Source organism: Heteronotia binoei, chromosome 17 (genome assembly GCF_032191835.1).
Source record: "Heteronotia binoei isolate CCM8104 ecotype False Entrance Well chromosome 17, APGP_CSIRO_Hbin_v1, whole genome shotgun sequence".
In the NCBI taxonomy this organism is placed as follows: Eukaryota; Metazoa; Chordata; class Lepidosauria; order Squamata; family Gekkonidae; genus Heteronotia; species Heteronotia binoei.
In genome coordinates this window covers 44516550-44535914 of record NC_083239.1, presented here as the reverse complement: position 1 = coordinate 44535914, position 19365 = coordinate 44516550, and the positions used below count along the sequence as shown (strand labels likewise).

The 19365-nt window shown below is 51.1% G+C and overlaps 1 protein-coding gene across 1 annotated transcript in view; it reads right to left on the bottom strand.

The window, feature by feature from the left end:
• Positions 1 to 15070, bottom strand: part of ATP1A3 (ATPase Na+/K+ transporting subunit alpha 3) — a 64894-nt gene extending 49824 nt beyond the window's left edge. Inside the window, 4 exon segments of the mRNA XM_060257544.1 lie at positions 9 to 212; positions 1843 to 1902; positions 2855 to 2980; positions 14982 to 15070. Coding sequence (XP_060113527.1) covers positions 9 to 212; positions 1843 to 1902; positions 2855 to 2980; positions 14982 to 14987 — 396 coding nt within the window. The 5' untranslated portion in view covers positions 14988 to 15070.
• Between the last annotated feature and the right edge of the window lie 4295 nt (positions 15071 to 19365).

Genomic DNA, 19365 nt, shown 5'->3' with positions numbered 1-19365 from the left:
GCACTTACATTGTCCCCAGCTGGGTCATCCTCGGTCCCTGCTTGGATGCCATAGGCCAAGAAGCAGAGGATGGCCCCGATCCACAAGAGGATGGAGAACCCTCCAAAGAGCTGGCGGCAGAACTTCACCCATTCGGGGGTGGTCGGTGGTGGGGTCAGTGCGTTGGGGCCATCACGGGCCAGGATCTCTGCAGCTTTGCTGTGGGTCAGACCCTGAAACAGAGAAACTAGTTCGAATCACGAAGCTACGAAGGAGCCGCCTGTCAGCTGGCGTCCTGCATTTTTGTTTCTTCACTCCCTTCAACGGTTTACCTCCACAACTTCATTCTCATTCCTTCCTCTACCCGAATGAGGCAAAAAGACAAATTGAATCCCACATCAGGAAATGCACCACGGTGCTTTCCAAGCCAAGGTACTGTGGAACCTGAGACATAAGTTCTTACTTCTAAATGTTGCAAAAAGATGGCTGTGGGAACGTGGCATCCTCTTAGGAATCTGCTATCCAGCCTTCCTTAACTAACTTTCTTGTTTACAGAGAATATTTATGACTATTTTCCTTCCAGATAAGTCCCAAATGACATATAAAAGTGTCCGTGGTAATGCTGGCTCAGACAACCCATCACCTGTCTTTTGATCCTCATCCTGTATAAATGGGTTTCCAAAACTCATTTGTCAAATCCTGTTTCAGAAGTTCAAGCTCCCTGTGGTTGATTTTATAATCATCTGTCAGGCTTCTAAGACTGGCAAATTCATTCATAAGAAGAGCCCTGCTGGATCAGGCCAGTGGTCCTTCTAGTCCACCTCACACAATGGCCAACCAGTTCCTCTGGAGGACCAACAACAGGGTACAGAGGCCGTGGCCTTTCCCTGACAAGAACATCAGAAGAGCCCTGCTAGATCAGACCAGAGGTCCATCTCTTCCAGCATCCTGTCTCACACAGTGGCCAGCCAGTTCCTCTGGAGAGCCAACAACAGGGGATAGAGGCCAAGGCCTTCACAGAAAAGCACTGCTGGATCAGACCAGTGGTCCATCTAGTCCAGCATCCGGTCTCACACAGTGGCCAACCAGTTCCTCGGAGGACCAGTGGGCAGAGCTTAGAGGCCAAGGCCTTCATAAGAACATCAAAAGAGCCCTGCTGGATCAGACCAGTGGTCCATCTAGTCCAGCATCCGGTCTCACACAGTGGCCAACCAGTTCCTCGGAGGACCAGTGGGCAGAGCTTAGAGGCCAAGGCCTTCATAAGAACATCAGAAGAGCCCTGCTAGATCAGACCAGTGGTCCATCTAGTCCAGCATCCGGTCTCACACAGTGGCCAACCAGTTCCTCGGAGGACCAGTGGGCAGAGCTTAGAGGCCAAGGCCTTCATAAGAACATCAGAAGAGCCCTGCTGGATCAGACCAGTGGTCCATCTAGTCCAGCATCCTGTCTCACACAATGTCCAACCAATTCTTCTGGAGGACCAGTGGGCAGAGCTTAGAGGCCAAGGCCTTCTGCTTATGTTGCCTCCTGGCTCTGAATGGAGAGGTTCCCTTCAGTCACCAAAACGCTAACAGCCATTGATAGACTTGTCCTCCATGAATGTATCTAATCCCCCTTTTAAAGCTGTCTATTCCTGTGGCCATCACTACATCCTCTGACACAGAATTCCACATTTGAATTACTCACTGTGTAAAAACCTATTTCCTTTTCCTTCCAGACTCCAACTCTCTCCAGAAGATAAAGTCCAACTGTCACCAATATGCAGCACTGCAATTCTCCCCAAAGCACCCCTAGGCCTTCAGGAGGGAGACTTTAGCACCCCAATAAAGGGGGAGAAAAATCCCACTGCCTGGGTTTCATTACCTGCACACAATCTGTGTTGTATTTTCGGCACACCTCCTCGATGGACATTTTGTGCTCGGTCTGCAGGGGGGGGGAATGCAAAATGGGGCGAGAATTAGAAGGCCCTTCCATTCTCTTCCTCTGTTCCTCCCTCCCAACTCCACAGTCTACCGCTGTCAAATTAATCTGAAGCAGTTACTCCACTCTAAATTCATATTTCCCTGACTGTAAACTGGAGTTGGTCTGCGTCAGATCATAAGAACATTATAAGAGCGTAAGAGAAGCCATGTTGGATCAGGCCAATGGCCCATCCAATTCAACGCTCAGTGTCACACAGGGGCCAAAACCTGGGGGCAATTAGGAGGCCCACCAGTGGGGCCAGAAATCCAGAAGCCCTTCCACTCTTGCCTCCCAAGCACCGAGGATACAGAGCATCACTGCCCCAGTCAGATGTCCCATGTATGCTTTGCAGTTAATAACCGCACATGGACTTTTGCTCCATATGTTCCTCCAACCCCCTCTATACGTGTAGCTGCCACCACTTGCTGCAGCAGTGAATTCCACGTGTTAATTACTCTTTGGGTGAACTAGTACTTCCTTTCATCTGTTCTAAGCTTGTTGCTTATTCATTTCATGGAGTGCTCAGGAATTCTTGTCTTGTGAGTAAGGGAGAAAAGTCCTTCTTTCTCTGCTTTCTCTATCCCATGCATAATTTTGCAAACCTCTATCATGTCAGCCCTCATAAACTGTGGAGTCTTGTGAGCAAGAATTCAACTTTGGGAACTACTGGCATTAAAGTTGTGAGCTCCTGCATACATTAGTTTGCTCTAGGGCCATTTTTCCTGGGCGGAGACAAAAATGTGTGAGCTGGAGGCTAAAAAATTGTGAGCTAGCTCACACCAGCTCAGCTTAGAGGGAACGCTGCCCCCCAGTTGTCATTCCTCCAAGCTGAAAACCCCGAACCTCTTTGAGATCACACCCAAAAACAACCGGGAAGCAAAGTCCAATAGCATCCAATGCTGTTCCCACTCACCATCGCGACTTCCTTCTTCAGATCGTCCAAGTCCCGGGCTTTCTGTGCTTTGCCCTTTTGAGGAGAGGCCTTCTCATCATTTTTGTCTTGTGTGGTCGCCACACGGTAGCTGTCTGAGCGGCCGTACTGAGCAGAAAAAGGGGGAGGGGGGAAACAGAAATCAAGGTATCAAAGACGGTTGCAGAACTACTTTCTTTGAGCACCTCCAAAACATCAACATCCATAGCACCGAAGCTTTTTTTGTAGCAGGAACTCCTTTGCATGTTAGGCCACACACCCCTGATGTAGCCAATCCTCCCGGAGCTTACAGGGCAGTAAGTACAGGGCCTACTATAAGCTCCAGGAGGACTGGCTACATCAGGGGTATGTGGCCTAATATGCAAAGGAGTTCCTGATACAAAAAAAAAACCACGCATGGGGTGAAGGTTCCATTTAGAGGCGTCTTCTTGGGAATACAATAGACCTGGTCCAACCCAAATAGGAAACTCTCAATTCTCAGAACTTGTTTGAGGAAACACATTTTGGATACAGATCTGTCGAAGAGTATCCTTGATGCAGGCCAAAACCCCCACTGATCTAAGAGTGTAAGGAGTTCTCTTGACCTTTTTGGGCCTGTGGGCACCTTTGGAATTCTGAGTGTGGTAACCACAAAATGGCTGCCGCAGAATGGAGGTGGAACTAGCCCCCAAATGTATGCCACACCGTACCTGCAGTCAGGGGGTTTTTTTTGTAGAAAAAACCCAGCAGGAGATGATTTGCATATTAGGCCAGACCCCTGATGTCACCTTTGTTTTGTAGAACAAGCCCAGCAGGTACTCATTTGCATATTAGGCCATGCCCCCTGCCACAAAGTCAGCCGGAATGGCATTCCTGTGCGTCCCTGCTCAAAAAAACCCCTTCCTTCAGTCATACCATGATTATTCTCGTGTTTTGGTGGCAGCTGCTACCAAAGCAACACAAAAAAACCTGTACAGCCAAGCTTATTGCCAATGGCCAATAGCCTATCCTTGCTCTGCCCACTTTTTAAAAGCACTTGGCAGGTGCCAAGAAAGGTGCCCCTGGGCACTAGGTTGGAGATCCCGATCCATGGGGTCAAACTGTTTCTTTACAAATGCCAGCCTACAAAAACCTACACGTCCCATCACAATCAGGATGGTCGATCCAGAACCAATTCTTGGCTTTCCTATTTTGTGCGCTGAATCCATGTAAACCGAGGCGATTCACCTGGATGGCTGAACATTTTCCACAAGCGTCCAAAGACCTCATTCATACAAGACATGCCGTCATTCACCAATGGAAAATTGTGACAGACAAATGTCAGTCAGAAGGCTTGCTATTTGAAACTTTTGAGGGGTTTGATGGCATTTCTTGGCCTTGGGAAGAAGCCAAGAGATCTGAGCTCTCTCCGCCTGGTGAAATACACAGTACAAAAGATTTCGGGAACAGAATAACCATTCAAGGCCAGTAGAAGAAAGTGGTCGTCCAGAGGGCAAAGTTTTATTCAAGGTGAGCTTTCAAGCACACACACACACACACTTCATCAGACAATAAAACCAAGTGTGCTTGCACACAAAAGCTCACCTTGACTCAAACTTTGTTGGTCTTAAAGGTACCACTGGACTCTGGCCTTTGTTCTGCTGCTTCAGACCAACACCTAAGTTAAGGCCAGATTATCTGCCCTGGGTAGCATTGCCAGCTCTATGTTGGGGAATACCTGGAGACTGGGGGGGTGGAGCCTGAGGAGGGCGTGGCTTGGGAAGGAGAAGGCATCCAGTGGAGTATAATACACCACCGAGCCCTTTCCAAAGTGGCCTTTTTCTCCAGCTGAACCAATCTTTATGACTGGAGACCACCTTAAGCAGGGGTGTCGAACTCATGAGGGCTTGATCTGACATAAATGAGACCTTCTTGGGCCGGGCCAGGTCAGATTGGGCCAAGCCATGTTGAGCCGGGCCTTGTGAGTATTAAAACAAGCTTAAAGCGTTAGCATTCATTGGTCTTAAAGATGCTTCCTTTGTATTTCTCCCATGGGAGCCACGGAACTGGGCAAAGGAAGCTTAGGCTCTTTCCTGCCTTCCCCAGGGGACCAGGAGGGGGAGGAGCCTCAGCCAACAGAAGGAAGAGAGGCTTGGCTCAGTAGCTTCACTGTGCAATTGAGAGAGCCTGGCAAAGCAAGCTATTCCTCCCCTCTTCCTCCCCAAGGGAGGAGCCTCAGCCAATGGAGAAAAGAGGTTCTCCTCTGTAGCTCCTGTGCAATTGAGCAAGCCTTGCAAAGCAAGCTGTTACACAGAAGGAAGCAAGAGAGAGAGAGAGAAGAAAGCAGATGACAGCCAATTGCTCGGGGGCCTGATAGGAGCCCTCCGGGGGCCTGATTCGGCCCCTGAACTGCATGTTTGACACCCCTGACCTTAAGGTTGATAGCATAGACCTGGGTGTTGCTTTTCATTCCTTGAACAAAATGAGCAAAATCCCAAGACCCAAGGCTCTGTTTTCTTTTTCTTGAAAAGAAGGGCAAGGTGTTATTTCCAACACAGAAAGATGGATGACGAAGGAACCGGCTTCAGCTGCCTAATCCATGCTTGTCGACCCTGAGTTGCCAATTCTATTTTAATAAGATTTAGAAGGACATTTTACCCTGAACGCCAATTTTCTTTCCCTGCCAAATGTATGCTCTTCAAATCTAGCTGTTCTAGCGCAGACTGGCTCTGAAACTGCTGGCTTTTTTCTGGGGGAACATGGCGGCATGGAATTCCGGGACCTCTTCATGGACACAAAATTTCCCAGAAAACGTTTTAAGGTTCATGAGGGGCATCTGTACGTTTCTCCTTCATTTCCCTCTTGACAGAGGCGTCACTAGGGTGGGTTGCACCCTGGGGTGTAACTGATTCAAGTCACCCCCCCCATTGGGCGTCACCCCTTTTGGAGGGCTGCGTCACCCCCTCTGCCCTTCTTGTTGCTGGTTCCGACCCTCCTCAGTTTCCTTTTCGCCTTTGGGACCGGTGTGGAGCTGATCCGCTTCCTTTCTCTCCGTGCACTGTTCGTGCAGCAGCAGCAGCAGCCTGCGGGAGCTGGCGCTCCCCAACACAGAGCCGGTGCGAGTCCTCGCAGGGAGCGGGAGCAAGGAGGGAGTGGGGGGGGGGGAAGAGAAAGCAGCGTGCAAAGTTGTTAGCGGCATCTCCGGAGGGTTTCCCCCCCTGAAAATATGATATTGCATTTAGATTCAATAATCCCCCCCTAGCGTATCCAGAAGACTGCGGGTGGGTTACGATATATATTGAAAACTGTTCTTAAAAAAAAAAGAATGCAAATGCATAACGCTACTTAAAACCTAAATAGGGGTACGATGTTTGTTAAGAGACAAGAGCACGCTTTACGTTTGCACCTTTGACATTCGCTCCTCGGCCCGGCCTTCTGCAAACTGGGGCCAATGAGAATGCTCTGGGGGAGGGCCGATGGCCCCCTTGGCCCCGCCCTAGTGACGCCGCTGCCTCTTGAGAGTTCCAGCATCTTTTTTCCAGAAAAAAAGCTCTGGTAAGGCCTATTAAGTACCTTCAGGTAATGAAGCCTCAGGTTTGACTCCAGGGGTAGGGAACAGTGGCTCTCCAGATTTTTTTTTTGCCTACAACTCCCATCAGCCCCAGGCATTGGCCATGCTGCCTAGGGCTGATGGGAGTTGTAGGCAAAAAACATCTGGAGAGCCACTGTTCCCTACCCCTGGACTAGACCAGGGGTGGCTGAACTTGCTTAACATAAAAGCCACATGGAACGAACATCAAATGTTTGAGAGCCGCAAGACATAAACATTGAATGTTTGAGAGCCACAAGACAAGGAAGGAAGATGGGGGAGGGAGGGAAATATGGGGAAAAGCAACTTTAAATGCATTCATGCATTCATTTATTCGATCCATTCATTTATTTAAAACTGCTTTTAATATTTTAATAATCTAATAATGTAAATCTGTTATCAAATGGTTAACCGTTGTTAGCTGCCCTGAGTCTGACAGGGGAGGGCGGGATATAAATGCAATAAAATAAAATAAATAAAAATAAAACATTCTCCAAGTTGGCCAGTGGGGCAGTGAGGGCTTTGAGAGCCACACAATATGTGTGAAAGAGCTAGGTGTGGCTCCTGAGCCACAGTTTGGCCATCCCTGGACTAGGCCCTGAGTCCTGAATGCTGAAATCTGTGACCAAATGCCACACCATAAGATGCGGTGATAGCAACAAGCTATTCGCAGAGGAGGCCTCTCCCTCTCTTGGCTCCGTTGATAGGCTTGCCAATCCCCAGGTCCCAGCGGGGGTTCTTCTGCTTTCCCAGGCTCCTTCCCGCCCCCAGTCAGCCAGTCAGCAGGGGGAAGCCCCGCCCCCAGAGGAACATGTGACTTTCCACCTCCGGAGGCTTCAGTCTCCGATTGAAAAACTTCCTCTTGGGATGGTGTGTCTGTGTTACCTTGAAGAAGCTGGCAGCAACTCATGAGTAGAGAGGCCAATCCCTCGCTTCAGAGTAACCAGAAACAGGGTGGGGGGAGAGGGAGGGAAACGTCTGCTGAGCACTTCACTATTCCCTATGTAGAGATCGATTCTCATAGGGTATAATGGGACATTAATCTGGAGGTTTCGGGGGCTCTGGGGGTGCTGTTTTTTGAGGTAGAGGCACCAAATTTTCAGTACAGTATCTAGTGCTTCTCCCCAAAATACCCCCCAAGTTTCAAAACGATTAGACCAGGGGATCCAATTCTATGAGCCCCAAAATAAGATGCACCTATCCTTCATTATTTTCTATGGAAGGAAGACATTTTAAAAGGTGTGCTGTCCCTTTAAATGTGATGGCCAGAACTCCCTTGGAGTTCAGTTATGCTTGTCACACCCTTTTCCTGGCTCCACCCCCAATGTCTCCTGGCTCCACCCCCAAAGTCTCCAGATATTTCTTGAATTGGACTTGGGAAACCCTACCCAGTGACTAAATGGAACCTCCGTTTTCAGAGGCATTATATCAGATGCTGGGAAGAAACTATATGAAAATGCATTGGTTCTTGCTTGTGGGTACCCAGAGGCATCTCACAGGCTGTTGCAAGGAACAAAATATTTGGCTGCAGAAGGAATTGTGGTTTGGCGCTTCATGGCAATTTGTATGGCTGCAGACACTGAATAAATACGTGTTTTTCTTTGAGTCTCCCTCACTGAGAGCCAGTTTGGTGTAGTGGTTAAGTGCGCAGACTCTTATCTGGGAGAACCGGGTTTGATTCCCCACTCTTCCACATGCATCTGCTGGAATGGCCTTGCGTCAGCCATAGCTCTGGCAGAGCTGTCCTTGAAAGGGCAGCTTCTGTCAGAGCTCTGTCAGCCCCACCCACCTCACAGGGTGTCTGTTGTGGGGGGGAAGGTAAAGGAGAATGTGACCGCTCTGAGACTCTGAAATTCAGAGTATAGGGCGGGTTATAAATCCAATATCTTCTTTTTCATCATCTTACTGACTTGGTTTACTAGACTGCGGTTCTAGTACTGCGTTTGTTGTCATTCCTAAAGAACCAATTAATTCACAAAAAGTTGATTTCCTCAGGCACTTTGCGGCTTACTCTTCAGTCACCGGCGAAGAGGCGCAACGTTGAAAGTTCCAGGTTTTTTTCCCCTCTGAAAAAGAACCCCTGTGAGATCTTTGGGGATAAAAAAGGAGACCCAGGAAAAATGGCCATCTACTCAGCAGCCAGCTAGACTGTAGGTCAAGCGCAAACTCCAGATGCAAGACGGCCTGCCGGGTTTGATCTTTGGCATCTTTTCCATCTGGGGGTAAGTCCTTTGCCCAAGATGATGCTAGGCTAGATACAGTGATCATCTGGCCAAGTCAACGGCGTTTTCACTGCCCAAGGAATGGCAAGCGATGGATGACCAGTTAAATATGAACTCCTTTCAGTCCCTTCTGCCCGCAGGTGTCTCTACCTATGCAGAATCACGCAAACACACCTGTGCTCCTGGAGTGCAGACTCTGCACTGCGGATGTGCAGATGTTCCGGGTTCCAGAACTAGGCTGGTTCTAGAGGCTACAATCCACGTTTTGGGACCTGTGGCATGCATGGTTTTCTGACCAGCATATGAGCCTAACCCAGGGGTATCAAACATGTGGCCCGGGGGCCCAATCAGCCCCCTGGAGAGCTCCTATCAGGCCGAGCAATTGGCTGTCATCTGTTTCCTACTCCCTCTTTCTTCCTTCCTTCTACATCACAGCTTGCTTTGCAAGGCTTGCTCAATCACACAGGAGCTACAGAGCAAAACCTCTATTTTCTCTATTGGCTGAGGCTCCTCCCTTGGGGAGGAGGGCAGAGCTTGTTTTCCCAGGCTTTCTCAATCACACAGCAGAGACAACATCTCTTCCTTCTATTGGCTGAGGCTCCTCTACCCTGTCCCTTGGGGAAGGAAGGAAAGAGCAACAGCTTTCTTTGCCCAGTTCCCTGGATCCTATGAGAGAAACACAAAGAAAGCACCTTTAAGACCCAAGAGTCTTGTGAGCAAAAATTCTACTTTGTGAGCTACTGGCATTAAAAGTTGTGAGCTGCTGCATAAACTAGTGTACTCTGGGGGTCATCCTTCCTGAGCTGAGACAAAAATGTGTGAGCTGGAGGCTAAAAATCTGTGAGCTAGCTCACGCTAACTCAGCTTAGAGGGAGCACTGCTTATTGGTACATTTCACCTTTGGAGCATACGAAGCAAAGGACCTGTCCCTCACTTCAGGGATGTTACCTGGAACTATTGAATCCATCCTTGAGATGGCAATTGAAATTATATGTGATTCCCCAGACTAAAAAAGAGACACCCAACTGAGAGGAAGTCCCCCCTGGGTTTTTCTCTCCCTTGACCTTGATCAGTGCTAGATCGGCCTCCATGTGGTCAGGGAAGAAGAAGAAGAAGATATTGGATTTATATCTTGCCCTGTACTCTGAATCTCAGAGTCTCAGAGCAGCTCACAATCTCCCTTACCTTCCCCCCACACACAACAGACACCCTGTGAGGTATGTGGGGCTGAGAGAGCTCTCACAGAAGCTGCCCTTTCAAGGACAACTCCTGTGATAGCTATGGCTGATCCAAGGCCATTCCAGCAGCTGCATGTGGAGGAGCGGGGAATCAAACTCACTTCTCCCAGATAAGAGTCCACGCACTTAACCACTACATCAAACAAGATGTAGTTTGCAGGGTAGACACACTGTCACCCCCAGCAGCAGAACATTTATCCTCCCCAACTGTGTCCCGCTGGGGTCTCAAAGTCAAACAGGTGCTGCAGGTTCTTGGAGCAATACATAAACCTGCACAACCTATTTGACTATGCATAGAAGAAAAACAGACACTGTGCATCTCCCCAAAAACCCAATGATTCCTTCATACACTCTTTAAGTCGCTGAAAACTACTATCTATATGCAAACCACCTTGTCTTTCTAGCTCCCTAGAACAGGCAGCCTGGGGGCTGAATCAGGCCCTTGGAGGGCTTCTATCAGGCTCCCAAGCTACTGGCTGTCATCTGCTTCTTTCTCCCTCTCTCTTGCTTCCTTCTGCATCACAGCTTGCTTTGCAAGGCTTGCTCAATTGCACAGGAGCTGCAGAGCAAACCCCCTATTTTCTCCATTGGCTGAGACTCCCCCCTTGGGGAGGATAGCTTCCTTTGCCAGGCTCTCTCAATCACTCAGCAGAGCAAAGCCTCTCTTCCTTCTATTGGCTGAGGCTCCTCCCCCTCCTTGTTCCCTGGGGAAGAAAGGAAAGAGCCAGAGCTTCCTTTACCCAGTTCCCTGGATCCCAGGGGAAAGATACGAAGAAAGCACCTTTAAGACCACTGAGTGCTAATGTTTTAAATGTGTTTTAAGTTTTAAAAAATATTTAATTGTGTTTGTGTTTATTTCTCTGCTACCTAATCTTAAATCGGTACACAAATGGCCCGGCCCAACATGGCCTGGCCCAACAAGGTCTCATTTACGTCAAATGAGTTTGACACCCCTAACCTAAAAGAAAACTCGGGCAGGCCTCAATGGGACAGGGTGGGAAAGGATAAGGGGATCAATCGATTTTTTGTGATCTGAAGGCACCTGACGTCAGTCCATTTCAGAAGATACCCAGACTGAACCATGCCCCTTACTTGAACGGAAGGAAAGACGGCATATAAAAGCAACAAATAAACCTGCTTCTTAAGGCCCAAAGCCTATGCCCATGACCTTCAATGACCTTGAGACGTCCTTCCCGGTTTTGCCTTGTCAAAAGGCTAGAGGCCCTGTCGGGTGGGTATCTCTCGCCCCGATATGTATCCAAAAGCAGAAACCATCTTCCTCTGGGTCATTGTGGAGGGGAACATTGAGAAACGCCCCGTGACCACCCCTATTCACTGTCCCCATGGCAAGCAAGGCCTTATTATAGGACAAACGTTTGGCCGGAACTGAGGACTCTCAAAAAGATAGGGATGCGGCCCTGAGTAGAGTGAACGAACATTCTAAGGCACACAAACATACAGGGACATGTCAACAGGTGTCCACATATTTACATCCTGTTCATCCCATGTGCAGCTATCCACACCAAAGACAGACGTACACAGGGGAGAAAAGAACTTTAAAAGCCCTGACTTTGCATATGGAACCGCACACACACCCCACAGTCCGTCGCAGTGCTATACACTCATCCCCACACAAATGCACCACCACGCGCACACAGATGCCGTACATACGACCACCTCTCCTGTACATTCCCTGAACCACCAAGGCTTCCGAATGCACTCATATGCCTTCCTTTTCCTCAAGTATATGGCGTCCTATTCTTCCTATCCCTGCCTCTATAAGCCGACACACACTCCCACACTGCTGTTGACATGAGTTATGTGCTTATTCCTCACCTGCACCAAATTTCACCTTGGTGGTGGTGGGGAACTGCAAACTATTTTCCTTCCCCGCCCCCCCCCCCTGCTTCTCCCTCACAGACAGCTGCAATCCGGGGCCTGGTGGTGGTGGGAGAATGCAACCAAATAAAATGCGCACAGCTCACTGGCTGGAGAGGGACAAACTCGACAAACTATGCCCTGGATGTGTGCTGCAGTGTGGGACGAGAAATCGCTTTTTCTCCCGGCCTATGTGGAAAAAGAGGAGTGGTCCAGAAAGGGGGAATCCCTTGGCTCCCCGCTGCGGACAGAGCCTAACGATGCGCCTCTGGGAGACGCATCTCGGAGGCGGGTGGCGCATCGCCGTGGGGCAACTATGGCACAGCGCCTCTAGCTCCAGGCACCTCCGGGGCACTGAACCCCTCTAGGGCCATGCTGGGTCTCCCCAGCGGTGTTGTGATCGGCTGCTACCCACCTACTCTGCAGTGTTGCGACAGAAGGAAGCCAGGCGATGCTTGGCGCCACGCCAGCGCTGCAGTAGGATCCCCAGCCGCAGAGGCCCACAGAAGAGGAGGAGGAAGGAGGGCAAAGAGGGACCCCCCCTTAGCCTTCCTCACCCCTAGAGGCTCCCTGGGAGGAGACATGGGGGGAGGAGAGGGGGAGCCAGCTCAGAGGTGACCCATGCGCAAAGATGTCCTGCCCTTCTTGACCCAAGAGCAGTGAGGGTGGATTCAGCCGCCACAAGCAGGGCCAGAAACTGCCCCAAACATGGGTGGCGTGCTATTGGGGTGTGTGTGGAGGGGGGGGGAATCTAAGGAATCAGATGGTGGAGGGGAAGGCTTATTTTAAATCCAGGTAGGCCCTGAAAACTACACCCCCCCACACACACACATCCTGCAGGGAGGAAACCTTATCTGCAAACTGGAAGGCGGGGGGGGGGGGGGGTCTCTCCAGTGGAAAGGGAAGGAGGTGGGAGGGCCAGCCCTGCCCCCTTTCCCTCGCCACCTCCCCTTGCTTCCACTTCTGGGGGAAGATGTGCTGTGCCCAGAGGTTGTTGCGGGGGGGGGGAGAAGGCTTCAGGTTCCCCCCTCCCCTGGGAAAATCCCAGCTCCTGTCTTGATGGACAGACCCTCGCGTACTGCCTCCTCTCCCTCCCCAGCCCGGCTGTCTCTCTCTCTCTCCCCTTCCTGTGCTTCGCAAGGTTACAGCTGCTGCAACGGCGCCCTCGCTTTGATGTGTGTGTCTCCTCCCCCCCCCCCGGCAGAAAGAAAGGCGGATTAGCGACTCTCTCCAGAGCCATATGCTCCCCCCCCCCCGCAACCTCCTTCAAGCAGGCTGGTCTTTTTTCTTTCTTTTTCTTCTTTTTTTGCAAGCCTTCGTTCTCCTCTTTCACCCCTCCCCCGCCCCGATTTATTTCTGCAACTCCCCCCCCCCAAAAAAAAGTCAGAAAAACGACGCTTCGTTCCAGGATCCGTATCCCACCCTCTCAAAACCCCTCCCTCTTCTAGGAGGGAGATCATCTCGAAAGGATTTCTCAAACCAGACGTTTCACCCCCCCCTCCCCCCCCCCAAAAAATAGATGCCTTCCAGGGGCAGAGTTTAGGAAACCGGGGACGCCAGAAATGCAGCGGGGCGGCTGTTAAACCCCACCCCCCTCCATGCACACACCTTGCTCACCCCCCCCATCTCTCTGCAAACCCCCCCCCCCCCCCAGTTTTGTAGCACCTTCTCCAGTTTGGGGGAGAAAGAAGATGACCTTGGAGAGGAATCCGTTTTCCACTGTTCCCCCCACCCTCCCCAAACCGTGGGTGTCCCAGGCTTGGTTGGGCTTCCGCTTTCGACTGCCGCAGCCCCCCCCCATCCCCCCCCCAGAGGAGAAGACAGCCCTGGAATATCAATGAGGGGCCATCACAGCGCCCCCCCCCCCCTCTTTTCTCAGCACCAGATCCTTTCTGGAGACCTGGCTTCTCTCTCTCTCTCTCCTCTGCTGCATTCACACTACACGAAATAACGTGTTTTACATCCAGATTTTTACTGTAGACGAATAGCAAAAAAAAAAAAAAAATCTGGATGTCAAACATATTACCTAGTGCAGTGTGAACGCACCATCTTTCTCTCTCTCTCTCTCTCCTGCCTTCTGTGTTCTCACTTCTCGCCTATGACTCATCTTCCTTCCCTTTCCCCGGCTTCTCCATCGGTTCCTAGCTGACATTTTTTATTTTCTTTTTTGGTCCTTGAGAGATTTCTCTCCCCCTGTCCTGCTCATTCACAGCCTTTGCAATCATTGTACTCCCCTCCCCATCCTTCAAAGCATGTGCGATTTGCAAAGACACCTCTCCCCCCCCCCCGCGCATCTCTTCTAGGCACCCCAATTCTCAAGAACGCCCCCCTCAAAACAACCTTAAAGCGGGGGGGGGGGGTGGTCCTCAATTCCGCATCTCCCACCATAAAAAAACACAGCCCGCTGCTTTTATATGCACACCTAACCACGGCTGTGGTTCCCAGAACACTGCATGGCGCGATAAGGCTTTATCTGTGCCCAGCTAAAAATATTTCCTGAGCATGGAGAAAAAAAGGGGGGGGGTGTTGCAAGCCGGGTCTGGTGGAGGGGGGAGAGGAGGGGGACTCAGGAGCAAAATTAGGCAGGTCAAGGAAGCAAAAAAAAAAAAAACCCAGCTCAGGAGAAGAGGTTACATTGCCTGGAAAAAGGGACAGGCAGAGGGGAATGGAAGGTTACTGGATGGGTGGGGTAGGGTGCCAACATACGGGCACCAGTGGCACTCTATGCCCAGGCATCTATAGATCCGTGTCACACGCCCACAGGCAGACGGCAGATGCCGATGCACTTGTCCCCGGACACGCAGGTGGAGGGAGGATTCACACGTGGCGCATGGGAAACGCTGACACGTGTCTCGGTGCAGATCTCAGCTGTCTTGAGGGGGGGAGGGATAGGTCTGTCTCTGGGATGAGCAGCCAGGCGAAATGACTCCATGGGGCAGAGAGAGCGAGAAAGAGAGATGTGCGGACACCCAGCAACGTCCACCCCAAAGAGCACATCGATGTGCCGACAGATGCTCTCCCCTGGGCACGCATAGCGAGGAGGGGGCAGACATGGCGGCATCGCTGGAGGCGCATATGCGGCACAAGGACGCATGGATGTCAAGCGCACGCAAAGCGGCAATCTGGAATTGACAGGGGTACCCAAGCGGAGAGGGTTGGGGGGGGGGATGTTGACAGCGCCATGCATGCACAAATACACACACAGAGCCGGTGTTGGTACCTACCCCCATCTTGGTGGCTTTCCCGTCTCAGCCTGGATGATCCAGAATCTCTTGGGGCCTCTAGCTGGCTGGCAGACAAACAGGTAGATGGACGATGGGTGGGTGGGTGGATGGATGGGGGAAAGAGAGAAAGAGAGAGAGAGAGAGAACAAGACAGACAGGGGAGAGGAGGAGCCGCCTGCGCCCCAGCCAGGGATACTATGCCCACGGCTGCCAGGCGCGGAAGGACGGAGCCCAGCAGGCTCCCGGCTCTGCTGTCTGAGCCAGGGAGGGCGCCACAGCCAATCAGCAGTGACTCCCCCCCCCGCGCCAGCCCACCAGCAAGCCCCTCCCCTTTTACTGCAGAATTCACCTTCCCCAAGGTAGGGGAGAAGGGGGCAGGGGATCCCCGAACCTCACCGAGACACCTGTGCCAAAGTGACCCCAAATGACACCCCAAAAGAGGCAGGCCTCTCTCTGAGCGACCCCCGGTTTTACGAAGGTCGTTCTGCGAGCCACGGTGCTGGGACACCCAAGGAAAGAGCGCCTAACATTATTTGCAAAGCGCAGGCCTCAATAGGCACCCACTCCAACCCCAGGATTCATGTGGCCCCTAGACACAAAACACCACCCCATAGGGTGTCCACAACCATGACACATCTCCCCCCACCCCAAGCGTACATTGCCAACTCACAGAACCCCACATGTCCCGCTGTATCTCTCTCCCAAAGACAAGAGGCAGTTTGGTGTAGTGGTTAAGTGCATGGACTTTTATCTGGGAGAACCGGGTTTGATTCCCCACTCCTCTACTTGCAGCTGCTGGAATGGCCTTGGGTCAGCCGTAGCTCTCGCAGAACTGTCCTTGAAAGGACAGCTTCTGGGAGAGCTCTCTCAGCCCACCCACCTCACAGGGTGTCTGTTGTGGCGAGAAAGGTAAAGGAGATTGTGAACCGCTCTGAGACTCTTCAGAGTGGAGGGCGGGATAGAAATCCAATATCTTCTCCTTCACAAATGGAGAAAGAATTGCTGTCCAAAATAAATTTGAAGAGTGTTGGGATCAGAGGAACGGGGATCGATTGGGATTTCTTCTTCCCGAAACCTCACCAATTTTAGCCCAGGGCTCTTTGAAGTCGCGTTTCATGTTGCTGAGAGAGAGAGAAAGAGACCACAGAGCTAGAGTTTTTTTTAATAAAGTGGCGGGTTATATAAATTACAAAAATAACATGCACACATCCTCAATGGTCGGTTAGGAGAAATCTGTCCCGGCCTGACCCTCTAGGTGGCCCCTGGATTTCGTAAAGGATATACCCGCACACCTAAAATGGCTGGCTGTGCTTAAAGTAATACTGGCTGATCAGGAGAGGAAAAGAAAACATACATTTTTGGGAATGCCCCAATTCAGGTGTCTCAGAATTTTATAGCCCAGGGGTGGCCAAACTTGCCTAACGTCAGAGCCACATAGGTTAACTATCAGATGTCTGAGAGCTGCAAGGAAAGAAGGATGGTGAGGGTCTGGAGACCAAGTCCTGTGAGGAAAGGTTGAAGGAGCTGGTCATGTTTAGCCCGAAGAGGAGGCAGCTGAGAGGTGATAGGATCACCATCTTCAAGGACTTGAAGGGCTGTCATCTAGAGGATGGTATGGAATTGTTTTCTGTGGCAATGGAACAGGCTTCCTCGGGAGGCGGTGGGCTCTCCTTCCTTGGAGGTTTTTCAACAGAGGCTAGATGGCCATCTGACAGCGATTGAGATCCTGTGAATTTGGGAGGAGGCATTTCTGAGTTTCCTGCATTGTGCAGGGGGTTGGACTAGATGACCCTGGAGGTCCCTTCCGACTCTATGATTCTATGAAAGCAAATAGACTGGAAGAAGGGAGGGAGGTATAAAGAAAGCAATTTTAATTTCAAATGCATTCTCCAGGCTGCAAGCCAGTGGGGCAATGGGGACTTCAAGAGTCACACGATATGTGTCAAAGAGCCACATTCTTCCTTCTCTCCACCGTCTTGCCAAGGATGTGGACCCATCGTTTCTGGTTTTGGGGGTCTTGTGGTGGCGGTCTAGATTTATGGCCTGGAGATCTGGCAGGGTGATCTTGACTCGCAGATCTGCTGGAGCTTTTACTGACTTCCTGTCATCCTAGGTTATCTTCTGGACTTGGCTTTCAGCCCTCTCTCTCATTCTCTTGGCCCTCATCCACGGCTGGACAGGTTACAGACTTGTAGGGTTATTTACTTGCACCACTGTGAACTGGACGGCCCAGGCTAGCCCGGTCTCATCGGATCTCGGAAGCTAAGCAGGGCCAGCCCAGGTTAGTACTTGGATGGGAAACCACCAAGGAAGTCCAGGGTTGCTACGCAGAGGTAGGTGATGGCAAACCACTTCTGCTCATCACTTCCCTCAACCTAGATGGCCCAAGCTAGCCCAGTCTTGTCAGCTCTCAGAAGCTAAGTAGGGCCAGCCCAGGTTAGTACTTGGATGGGATACCACCAAGGAAGTCCAGGGTCGCTGTGCAGAGGCAGGCAACAGGAAACCACCTCTGCTTGTCGCTTGCCTCGACCTAGATGGCCCAGGCTAGCCCAGTCTTGTCAGCTCTCAGAAGCTAAGCAGGGTCAGTCCAGGCTAGTACTGGGATGGGAGACCACCAAGGAAGTCCAGGGTCGCTGTGCAGAGGCAGGCAACAGGAAACCACCTCTGCTTGTCGCTTGCCTCGACCTAGATGGCCCAGGCTAGCCCAGTCTTGTCAGCTCTCAGAAGCTAAGCAGGGTCAGTCCAGGCTAGTACTGGGATGGGAGACCACCAAGGAAGTCCAGGGTCGCTACGCAGAGGCAGGCGATGGGGAACCACCTCTGCTTGTTGCTTGCCTCAACCTAGATGGCCCAAGTTCGCCCTGTCAGCTCTCAGAAGCTAAGCAGGGTCAGTCCAGGCTAGTGTCAGAACTTGTAACTACTGCTGAGGCTTAACTGTAATGTAACCAGTATTTGCTTTGTACTTTCAGTATTGCTCATGCTCAGATTGTAACTGAACCAAACTGACTCCATGTTGTAACCTCTTAACAACCCCGAGTGCCTATGTAGCAATTAACCTTGCCCTACTGGTATCCAAAATATTTAGGGCTGTAGATTGAATTATGGTGTGTCTCTGCACATTCTCACACTAGTGCCCTTTGAAGCCAAGCAGTGTGGCCTTCAGAACGAGGAGGCAACCTCCTTACTGATAGTGGATGGTGGGAAGACAGATGTGCTTGCAATGGGGTGAATTGTGGCTTTGTGATGTGTTTGCTTTAGTGTATAAAACTGTGCTAGTGGTGGCCCTTGCCATCACTGTTATCTCGTCTCTTCCAGTACTTAGTTCTCTCTAATAAAATCCTAGCTTTGAAACCAAGTATGGGATCCGTTTGAAGTTCTTAAGTTCTGACAGCTAGTACTGGGATGGGAGACCACCAAGGAAGTCCTAGGTCACTATGCAGAGGCAGGCGACGGGAAACCACCTCTGCTTGTCGCTTGCCTCAGCCTAGATGGCCCAGGCTAGCCCAGTCTTGTCAGCTCTCAGAAGCTAAGCAGGGCCAGCCCAGGTTAGTACTGGGATGGGAGACCACCAAAGAAGTCCTGAGTCGCTGTGCAGAGGCAGGCAACAGGAAACCACCTCTGCTTGTCGTTTGCCCCAACTTAGATGACCCAAGCTAGCCCAGTCAGCTCTCAGAAGCTAAGCAGGATCAGCACAGGTTAGTGCTCAGATGGGAAATCACCAAGGAAGTCCAGGGTTGCTACGCAGAGTTAGGTGATGGCAAACCACCTCTGCTCATCACTTGCCTCAACCTAGATGGCCCAAGCTAGCCCAGTCTTGTCAGCTCTCAGAAGCTAAGCAGGGCCAGCCCAGGTTAGTACTTGGATGGGAGACTATCAAGGAAGTCCAGAGCGGCTACACGGAGGCAGACAAGGGCAAACCTCCTTGGCATGTCACTTGCCTCAACCTAGATGGCCCAAGTTAGCCCTGTCAGCTCTCAGTAGCTAAGCAGGGTCAGCCCCGGTTAGTTCTTGGATGGGAAACCACCGAATAAGTCCAGGGTTGCTACGCAGAGGCAGGCAATGGAAACCACCTCAGTTTGTCTCTTGCCTTGAAAACCCTACGGGGGTCACCGTTACTTGGCTGGGATTCGATGGAACTTTCCATCACCACCGACGTATATGCACTGACCTGGGTAGCCATCTCATCAGAGATCTCATCAGATCTCAGAAGTGAAGCAGGGTCAGCTACGGTTAGACCTTGGATGGGAAGTCACCCAGGAAGACAAGGGTTGCTATGCAGAGGCAAGGCGATGACAAACCACCTCTGTTTGTCTCAGTCCTGACCTAGATGGACCAGGCGAATCTGTTCTCATCAGATCGCAGAAGCTAAGCAGAGCTGATTAGCC